This window comes from Micropterus salmoides, unplaced genomic scaffold (assembly GCF_014851395.1).
Source record: "Micropterus salmoides isolate LMB-PRFRI ecotype aquatic unplaced genomic scaffold, ASM1485139v1 Ms_hic_scaffold_14, whole genome shotgun sequence".
NCBI lineage: Eukaryota > Metazoa > Chordata > Actinopteri > Centrarchiformes > Centrarchidae > Micropterus > Micropterus salmoides.
Window position 1 is genome coordinate 3,244,874 of NW_024040485.1, and position 10,652 is coordinate 3,255,525.

The 10,652-nt window shown below is 41.3% G+C and overlaps 1 protein-coding gene across 1 annotated transcript; it reads right to left on the reverse strand.

The window, feature by feature from the left end:
• Window positions 1-546: 546 nt before the first annotated feature.
• Window positions 547-9,716, reverse strand: znf622 (zinc finger protein 622). Its single transcript, XM_038717245.1, has 7 exons — window positions 9,568-9,716; window positions 8,029-8,611; window positions 6,176-6,448; window positions 4,486-4,648; window positions 4,229-4,344; window positions 2,947-3,090; window positions 547-1,291 (listed from the first exon to the last, which is right to left on the reverse strand). Exons 2-7 carry the CDS (start codon window positions 8,603-8,605, stop codon window positions 1,161-1,163), a joined length of 1,404 nt encoding a protein of 467 aa, XP_038573173.1. The 5' UTR covers window positions 8,606-8,611; window positions 9,568-9,716; the 3' UTR covers window positions 547-1,160.
• Between the last annotated feature and the right edge of the window lie 936 nt (window positions 9,717-10,652).

Below are 10,652 nucleotides of genomic sequence, written 5' to 3' on the forward strand. Positions count from 1 at the left end.
CCTCAAATATATCTTTGGCATTTCTTTACTGCAATTTCTTGTTACTTATCAGAAAACATGCAGTTTTTACTACTAAACTTGGACGGTAATAAAAATCTACAATGACTTGATTGATCTTATCGGCTGAAAGCAGGAACAATCATTTAATTATATGCGCAATGTTTTCATGATGACGGGATTTGCCACCCATCATTGCCACGGCGGTTTGTCACGTCATAGGATTTTTACAAGAATCACTGGGACTAGTAAAGTAAAATCTAGGAGGTAAACAGTAGAAATTAGGCAAATCTACCAGGAAATGTGCTTTCATGCATTTGATTGGCCAACTCAGCTGGATTACGTTGTGTTGCTTTGCAAAAGATGCAAATTTAAACATTTCTGTGGGATGACACGCTGTTTTACAACGACACAGGACTGCTCAGTTTGAACGTAGCGTTACAGCCTCACAGGACAGTGTGGCTATAACCTCTCTGGCAGTTTTAGCACTGAATAAGCTTATTCCACCTGAAAACGTTTTTTATAATTATTAAGGAAGGAAGACTGGAATGTATTCCATAAAAATGAAACATTTATTTGGGTGATGTATTACGAATCCTGTCATCACTTAAAAAAAAATAATAATTATTTTACTGATTAGATTCCAAAAACTGTAAAACCACCTGATTAGTATTGATCTACTGTAGCTTTTACATGATCCATAGAGTTTCAAAATAATTTTTGAAATGTGATCATGCTGGTGATCTCCACCTGTGTGGTTGTTCATGAGACGACAGCGCTTCCACCTAGATTCTTATCGCAAGTCAATTTCAAACAGATTTACAGCGGACCAACCAACACTTTCCACACAGTGATGCAGCCGTCCAGAGATGAAACTTGGTTTCCTACTATGACTACATTTAATGTAACAGCTCATGAAAGATTTACAAGCAGCTGGTAAATATTCCTCCCCAGCAAGGTCTTTACTATAGTTATTAAACCTCAAATCAACATGACTGCATTTACTTAAAGCACAATACAGCGTCACCGACATGACGTGATTTTCCACCGTTTCTGCAGCTGTTCTTGATTCTGCATACAAAGTCTTGTTGGCTGGGAAACAGCAAAGCTCTTGTCAAGTCCATGTCACATTTCGTTCCTCGTTCGGTTCCTCCAGCTTGAGTTTAGAACATGACTTGGGCTCTGAAGTGCTTCTGCTTGGTGGCGTTGTGGCTCATGCCCATCTTTAGCATCCACTTTGACTTCATCATCTGTACGTACTGCATGTCTCTCGGTTTCTGAAAGAAGCTGTTCCCTAAGAGAGAGAAAGGGGAGAGGCAGCATGTGCATACAGTGTGTCATTATGTTGTTTAGAGAGGTTTTCTTGCAGTTTTTATGAGAATAATGAAAAGCGAACACAAGGGGGAGCCCTTTCTACACCACTCACCGTGGACTGGACACAGGACGGAAAATAAACAATACACATGTTGCGCTGCCCAAACAGACAAACTGCTCTACAGAGCGTGTTTCATTACAATGTTGAATACATTCAAAGAAGAAGACGACGACGATTGGTTTATTGGAATTAAGAAAAGAAGAGAAATCTGGACAAATATTGGACCACACTTATTTAGCACAAGAGCCGACAGAGCGCGTCAGCCACCGTAGCTTCTTCAGATGCGCTTTGCAGCCCTCACCACTAGATGCCACTAAAACTTACACACTGAACTAGTTTGACGTCTATCGTTTACAATTATCGTTTATATAGCTGTGTCGCAAATTCCACACTTTAACGTAATATTTTGGTGAGGGAACGGCACTTTGCATCGTGGTGAAGTTAGTTTGATGTTGGAATTTGACATCTATCAAATCTCCAACATAAAAAAAAAAAAAATCCAACTTTAATCTAACTTTACCGCGGTCCGTTCTTCCACACATTTGCAGGGAAGACATTTGCATTAAAAATAATGGACGAGCCACACCACACTATCCAGCAGTGCCAGCCATGATGTGTGTGTCAGTCAGGCAAAGTTAAATGTCTTGCGGACACTGTTGTGATGATAGCTGTAGTAGCAGCAGAGCTTCAAGTGTCGCTGTCTGGAGCTGCTGTGCTGCTCTGGGACCGTCTCATCCTCTCATGTTAGCTTTGCAGCAGCAAGTAGCGTCAGTTTGCTAACCCACACCCTAACTAACATTAGTTACATTACTTGCTGTGTCGTTGTTCACTCTAACTTCGTATTGACAGACACAACTAACTGCTCCTCAGCCAAAAACGATGTCCCAACATTCTTCATTCCCCAAGCTTTTTTAGGTAACCACCATAACTCTAAACTAGCGTAAGACACTAGTGCAGGGTGAGAAGCTCTGCACTAAAAAGTACTGAAACTCGAGTTCCATAAAAGGTTTCTACTGCCTTTTTGTGGATTGCTGGTAAAACAGAAAGTTACAAGGGCTTTCTGAGCTTTTTCATGCCATCGACAACTTGGTAAGTGCATTTTACATGCCTCATGTTAGTTTTTTCCTCCATTTCCATAGATGACAAATAACCCTACAGTATGACTTTAAACAAAAGAAGAAGCAGGAAAATTATGATTCTTAACTATTTTGTCAGCTGACTAACTTTTTCCATTATACCCATCTCAACAGCCACATACATGATAACAATCTCCACAACATGGTTGTGCAAGTTAAGCAGAGTCAAATTCCTGGCATAAGTTAATATGTTCTGTTAATTAGCACCTTTACTTAAAAGACTTACATCTCAAAGTGCTTTACAGTTGAGAAAAACAAGATGAATGCCTTAATAAATGAGAGGAAAGAGAAAATTTGAATGTTCAGGAGCCACTGTCAGACTGATGCAAACCCTGGTTCAGTTCTCTTAACCTTTTCTCTCTTAAAATGGTTAAATATTAACCAAATGGCTCCAAAGAACTATTCTATTGTTGTCTAAAGGTCCTGGTTGAATCTTACCTCCATCTCCTCCCCAGCCCAGAGCTTTGTACTGCCGGAGGACTCTGCCAACAGCGTTCTTATTGTGGGTCAGTGCCACCGCTCTCTCAGCTCCAAACCTCTGTTTGTAGTACCTCATGAGGGAGCGGTGACCGATCTTAGCGCCTGAACAAACACACAGCAAGGGCATGCATTCTGTTACAATATGAACACATTAAACATAAACGATGAAGCCACACTATTATATACATACACACACACACACACACACAAACAAGCCAATGAGAGCAGAGATCCAACAGAACCGTCTAGTAAGAGAGATTACAATTTAGCTGACGCTTTTTATTGAAAAGCGACTTCTCTACATATGTCAGAGGTCGCACGGCTCTGGAGCAACTAGGGGTTAAGTATCTCGCTCAGGGACACAATGGTGGATGTGTCACAGTGGGGAGTCAAACCCTGGTCTCTCACACCAGAGGCAGGTGTCTTATCCACTGTTCCATCACCACTCATACATACAGCGTAAATGCTGTATGTAGACCAACGCAGACAAACAAGCACAATTCAAACACACAATTAAATGTGTGAAAATGGATGATATAGTCCAATTACACAAAAATTTAATGACACAGTCCAGACACAAGTGGCATTTAATCTAGTTTTAGGTTTTTGCCATTTGTGAGAGTCAGGTTTAGCTGATCAGTGAACATACTGGATGCTGTACATCTGAAGTTAGATTGTATTGACTGTTTTGATGTGATCAGAGCACTAAGGAATTTATTTTCAAACAAGACAGTTGTCTAAAAAATTGGAGAATACTGGGCCGAATTTTCATGATCCATAAATCAATTGAGTTTTTCCCCCCAATTCATTGCTTAGTTAATAAAAATGTCAGAATATAATAAATTCCCTCAAAATGTCATCACATTGCTTGTTTTTGTCTGACAGACTGTCCAAAGCCCAAAAATATTACATTTACAATGATCTGAGAGATGATTAGAACCAGAGAATCTTAAGCATTTTTGTTGTTATAACAATTTATCAATTATGAAAATTGTCCATGATTCATTTTACATCAACAGACTATTCAATTTGTTAACTAATAATTTTTGCAATAACGGGATTATGAAGCACGCTGCATACCAACATCTCCAACGCATTGGAACCCTGCAGAAGATCCTGAGTGGCAATAAGGCAGAAATAAAGACCCTATATTACAGGAGCCCTATATTCTGTTCATTCAATTACTCTATTACACTATTGAGCGCTGCTGATTATAAAAACTAATTTCAAGTCAAGTCACCTGAAGGGAGAGTCAGCTCCAGCGTTTCGTCGTCATACTCCAGGGTCTTGTCATGGGGAAGCTCTTCTTCGTCCATTTCAGCATCCTCTCCCTCCTTCCTGTCAGGGTAGCTGCTCCTGTTGACAAAAACAAAATGTGACTCAGATGGACAAAGACTAAGCATTAATGCCTTCCTGTTGCCTTTAGATACTGATAACCGTCAACAACTGGTAACTACACAAGGAGATAGATCAGTAGGTCACAGAGTAATTTATTACCTGAAGTCGTAGAAGTCTGCAAACTCCAGGGCAGCGTCGCCGTCCGTGAAGAGTTTACAATGGCTTTTGTCTATCATGTGACTCTGTACTGCTTCTGCAGAGTAGAACGAACGGCCCTTCTCGTTACACCATAAACACACGTTCCCTGCACCGACTTTCTCTCCTGTAACACAATAAAGAAGAAGGGGTTGGAGAAACACATCTTTCACTCATAACAGGAGCACCGAGTAACAAATATCAACAAAAACTCTTTATATCAGGAAAGCTTAATACTGTTAATACTGTTGTGGTGAAGCTGGGAAAATCCTTAATCTGACATTTGGAATGAAGGCTGCATGTGGTGCAGTGATCGGATGAATCAGTCTGTCAGGTGTTCATATTACTTTGTCTGATATCACCGTGTTATTATACTGTAAGTCACTTTCACAAATCAGGCCCCAAATGTAGTCTCCCATCATGTTCTTGTTTTACTGTGTAATTGTAAATCTCGAGCGACTACTCACTTCTAAATCTTTTGTAGTCATCTTTGTATTACTTTAGTATAAATACATGTTCAATTGGATTCATATGTTGTTGTTTTTTGTCTGACTTTCTGTGAATGAAAAGACACAAATTTGCCCGTTTTCTCACTGGAGATAGGTACATTTCAAAATGTCACTGTCCTGGTCACAAAAGCAAAGTTTGTGGGTAATAATAGCGACTCAATACTTTTGAACACTTACTACCCAGGAACAAAAATTGTTATAGTGTATTCATAGACATAAAAACTAAATAGCAAGAGATCTTTAGATGTAGGGCTGCAGCTAACGATGATTTTAATGATTCATCGATGCGTCGTTTAAGAAGTACTTTTGCTTAGCAACGGGATCAGCTGTGTACGTTGATAGGTGATATTTATTCCTCCTTTTCGGGAAATTCATTGTGTGTCATACAGCAAACATCAGACCAACAACATCAACAGACCAATAAGCTGCTTTACAAACACAAACTTATTGCTATACAAGTTATACTAAAAGGTGCAGCTCCCCGACACCCAGTTAACTCTTGACATCCCAGACTTTGAACACTCGCTATTTTCTCTCTCTTCCTCCACTTTGCAAACAGCTCCATCATAACACGTCGTGTTCACAGCGTAAGCACGATGTGCAACAGGAATAAATGTCCGTGTGAAACACTGTGCTATATAGTTATATGGATTAAACGAAGCATCTTCGCATCGATGCATTTTAGTAATCGATTTAATCGATGAATTGTTTCAGCCCTATTTAGAGGTTTTCCAACATATAAAAAATATCAACAACTACAGCCTCAAAGCATCAGAGCTGAATCAACACCCCCAAAACAAGAAGATGTTTGGTACATATAAAATCAAAAGTATTAGATCGAGTTTTATCTAAAAACACAATCAGGACATCTCTAGAATAGACTGAAAACCTTTGACATTACACAGATAAACTGGAAGCTGTTTTTGGGAATGAAAAAATGACCATATCATTCACATTATGACACTGAAGTGGGACTATTTCCTCTCCTCACTACTTCCCGCAGGATTTTCATTCTCGACACAATACAGTTTGACAATACAGTAGATTGAGCATTGACAGATTAAAGTCTGAGCCTTGACTCTGTGCAGCTATAATCTGCCTGAATGGCCACGTGGAGTTTCCTCACATTTACACCACAAACTCACCGAGGTAGCGAATGAGGCCCTTGAGATCAACAAGGAACTCCACATCGGGGATGAAGAAGCCGTGGACTTTGGTCATGTGGGCGACGCTCTTCATGAGTGACTTGGAGTGGTGGGAGCAGAAGAGGCAGTCTGTGACGGGGATGGAGCCAGGCAGAGCAGCCAGCTGGGGGTCCGACGGAGCCGCAGAGTCACCACCCTCTTGATCCATCGTCTCCTCTTCATCTTCATCCTCCTCCATCTCATCATCATCCTCGCTAATGTCCTCCCACTCTTCTGAAAGATTTTAATTGGGACATGTCACTTTTTAACACATAAAAACAAAGATCTTAAAACTCTAATGAAAACGACCTGACATTCAGTACCTTTATCTTACAGCCTAGATAGATGGATAGATAATTCTGATTCCAAACTAACTAAAGAGGAACTGTTGTTGGAGTTTGTGTTCTTCAAATGTGAATAGTTTTGTTTGAAGTCTGATAATATTCTATATTCTTCTTCTCGTCAGCTAATTCCACGAAGAGACCAAAACAAACCATTAATGTGTCTACCAACAAGTATTCTCTGTGTATCACAGATATATCCTTCCTCTGAGCCACAGAGCCCTGCTGTTTAAATACCTCAGTGAGCCTCACTGTTGCACTGGGTGACATGTTCCTTCATCACCATGAACACACAGACTGTAGTTTATTCTGACTCAGTCCCACATACACCGTCCTGCCGCCCCAAATACTCACTAGAACAGTGGTTCTTAACCTGGGGGTCGGGACCCCCAGGACCAGGGGAATGCTGCTACTGACAAAAATAACTTAAAAATCACTAGATGGACTATAGTTGTGAATGGAATCACTTTGGGTGGACACTGTAAATATTTTGCACTGTTTAATCCAGCAGCTGGCGGTGATGCCAACTGCTATAAAACGACAAAGAAGCATCAGGCCCCGATCAGACATAAAGCGCTTTGCAGGTTCAAAAACGCGAGGCACACAGCAGCGGCTTTTTTGGTTGAATTTAGAAAAGCGCTGTGGTTTTTTAATGTTGCTAGGAATCAGCTGTCCTGTCAGTCTAATCAAAGATTATAGCTGGCCGATCTGTAATCTTTGGTTTGCCGCTAAGTAATAACGGTCATATTAGCAGAAACTTGATCACAACTCACAGGTCTGAGTCTTTTGTTGCTAAAAACATCCGTTCAAACGGAGGGCGCCTGCTCTGGCACTGTTTTGAGTGTGTGAGGAGTAAAAACACGCAGGAGACAGGGAAACTGAGATCCGTATGGGCACATGAGACCCTCAGAAAGGGGAGACACTGATGGTCCAGGAACTTCGTCTTAATGATGATCGGTTCAAGGTATATGTTAGGATGAGTCGGGGAGAGTCCGGACAATCCAAGCAACTGTAAACTTCCGTCAGCACAACTGAGGCCCGTCTCTCCATTCATTAGATTGGACAATGGGGAAAAAAAAAACACGAATGATGTCGGGCACGAGTTAAATTTTTTTCAACTCAGAGCGCTCATTCAAAAACACGGCGGCCAAAAGGTGATGCGCACAGGGCGCATTAACAGCGGGTAGAACTGCCAAAAGAAAACAATCTTAAATCCTCTCACTGCAAAAAACGCATTCTGTCTTGGGTCGCGAAATATTTTCTACTTCAAAAAGGGGTCGGACTGCCAGAAGGTTAAGAACCCCTGCACTAGAGCACCACATGTGGATTCCTCTAAGGCTGAAAACAGTCTCCAACAAATGCACTTTTTCCTCCTGCTCAACATTTCAATGATCAAGATGTGGCCCATTTGTAAATAACAAAACAATCACAGTAAGAAGTATATTCAGTGATGGTTTTATTCCTCCTCCTTACCTTCCGCAGCTGTGGCTCCCTCTTCTGTCTCTCTCCTCTTTGCTTGCTCCTCCAGCCACATCATCCTGGGAGGTTTCTCCAGCTTCTCCGTCCTCTGCCTTTTCGCTCCTTCTGAAGTCTGGGCCATCCCTTGGTTGGCTGGGCTCGACCTCTGCTGCTCTTTCAGGGCCTGCTGCAGGGCCTCGTTCCTAGCGTCGTGATCCACCTTCTCATCACCCAGTCCTTTCTCCAGGTTCTTCTCGTTCATCTTCTCCACTTTCCTCTGGGCGGCAGCCAGGGCCTGCTTCTCAGCCTGTTGGTGTTTGTGGGACTGCAGGTGGTTCTGGTAGGCGTTGGCGCTGGAGAACTTCTTGTTGCAAACGGCGCAGCTTTCGGTGGCCGCCGCCTCGCTCAGCTGCTGGTCGGCGGCCGCCCGCTGTGCCAGGACGCGCTCCTGGAAGTTTTCAGCAGTGACTGGTGGCATTTCAGCCACCTTGCGCTTCAGGTTGTAGCGGTGCCAGTCGGTCTTGTAGTGCGCTCTCTGCACCTCGCCGTCTGTGAAAGCCACTCTGCAGCTGATGCAGGTGTAGGAGGCCATGGCAGCCTGAAGGTAAGAGAAAGTCAAATTAAAAGTAATTTTATATATGGCTTAAAAACACAAATTTGTTTTAGAGGCCTTTACAACATACAAAACTCTCTCCTTATTCAGAACCCAAGTATGTGACATTCATTCAGGAAAGGAGAAAACAGACTCCTTTTAAAAAACTGCCAGTTTTATTTTACCTTTAGGTCTGCAACTAACAAATATGCCCAATATTGATAACACTGCATGTTATTTTCCAAATAATCAGTCTGAAATTTAAACTTTGTGAGATTTTATAGACCAAACAACAAAAAATAGACTAGTCGATAACAACAATAACCATTAGTTGCAGAAGTATACTATTCTACAGAGAGGTGTATCAAATATTGAATCCATCCCATTTGTATCAATGAATATAGAAAACACCTCTCAGTATAACAAAATACAAATTAACAGTAAGTTACCACAAACTACAGCCTCCAAAATGAACACCAATCAACAGAAACTGAGCAGTATAACTTCCAGGATGGTTGGATTTAGGAGCTACATGGAAGAGACATATCATTGTTTAGCTGTGATGTTAGTTAAAGTAGTGACTGGTTCTGGGATTCATGGCAGTAATTTATTCATTTCAAGTCTGGTTATTTGGTTAGCCTATCCTAGCCTACCTGCTACGCAGCAGCTAGCTGTCGGGTAGTTAAGGTCACTAACGTTAGCTAATAAAGCAGGTTGAACGCAGTACCTAACGTTACCAACGAAACATTTTAATATAAAATTAAAATAGACTGTAAAACTGTGTTGCTGCGTCAGTATGAGACAAACTATGCAAACGTCGGGTAGCAGCCAGATATCCAAAGTGCACACATTTGAGTGTAACGTTAACGTTAGATATCTGCTTATAACCGCTAAAAGTCTAGACAGACACACAACGACAAAAAAAGGTGACAACAGGCGACTGGTGTCTAATGTTTACTTACTTATTCAGTGAGCTGACTCCTGCGACAAAATGTGTTTTTATCTCTTTACTGGTAAAGTGTGCTCCTGTCTCACTCTTCTGTCCACACTACACGAGGGAACTTCCTGACTTCTTCTTCGTGTTCTTTTGCGGTTCGCAAACAGCTTTTCATTACCGCCACCTACTGCTTCCGAATATGTTCACCAGACACCTGCCAACGACAAAAAGTTTAGTACTTTTTAAAGGATAGGTTTATATTATGGATAAGTCTGTTTGGATAAAACGTACACTTGCTGTAAATATTCTTTGTGTTCATACTGGCCATGAAGTGATTCAAAATCTACAGTCCTCGTTCATATAAACAAACATATTCTAAAGTTCAGCTGAGGCAAAAATGAAACAGTCCGGTGAAGCACAAGAACTAAATATCTTACCAAAAACTTGAAAAACACATGCTTGATTTAAAGCCTAACTGTGACTGCTGAAACCTCATAGCTTACCTATGGCTAAATTTTAGTATAAAACCTTCACAAAATGAGGACTGTGGATAAAAGATTATAGCAATCAAAAACTCTTTCTCTGTCTGTACAGATAGGTATGTGAACTAAAAAATAAATATATATACAACCTGTTGTTTATGTAAACTGCGTTTGTGAGAATTATTAATTTAATTGTATTATTTTGAGTTAAAACTATACATAAATTCACATTTTTTACACATATTTTAAAAGTATTTAAAAAGAATTTTAATTTTAATTACTATTAGGCCAGGGCGACGCAGTGGTGCAGTGGTTAGCACTGTCGCCTCACAGCACAGGGGTTCAAACCCGGTTTCCCCGGCCTTTCTGTGTGGAGTTTGCATGTTCTCCCTGTGTCTGCGTGGGTTCTCTCCAGGTGCTCCGGCTTCCTCCCACCATCCAAAGACATGCAGGCTAGGGTAATTGTGACCCTAAATTGTCCTTAGGCGTGAGTGTGAGTGGTTGGTTGTCTATGTGTGGCCCTGCGATGGATTGGCAGCCTGTCCAGGGTGCCTTTCTCCCAATGGCAGCTGGGATTGGCTCCAGCCCCCCACAACCCTGTACGCAGGATAAGCGGTTGACGATGGAT

What these genes read in the sequence shown, in the direction of transcription:
- znf622 (XM_038717245.1), bottom strand. Translation starts at nt 8,605, where the DNA reads ATGGCCTCCTACACCTGCATCAGCTGCAGAGTGGCTTTCACAGACGGC. An exon ending in GGGAGCCACAGCTGCGGAAG is followed by an intron (nt 6,449 to 8,028) that starts GTAAGGAGGAGG and finishes AAAATCTTTCAG; the next exon opens with AAGAGTGGGAGGACATTAGC. An exon ending in GCAGACTTCTACGACTTCAG is followed by an intron (nt 4,345 to 4,485) that starts GTAATAAATTAC and finishes TTTTGTCAACAG; the next exon opens with GAGCAGCTACCCTGACAGGA.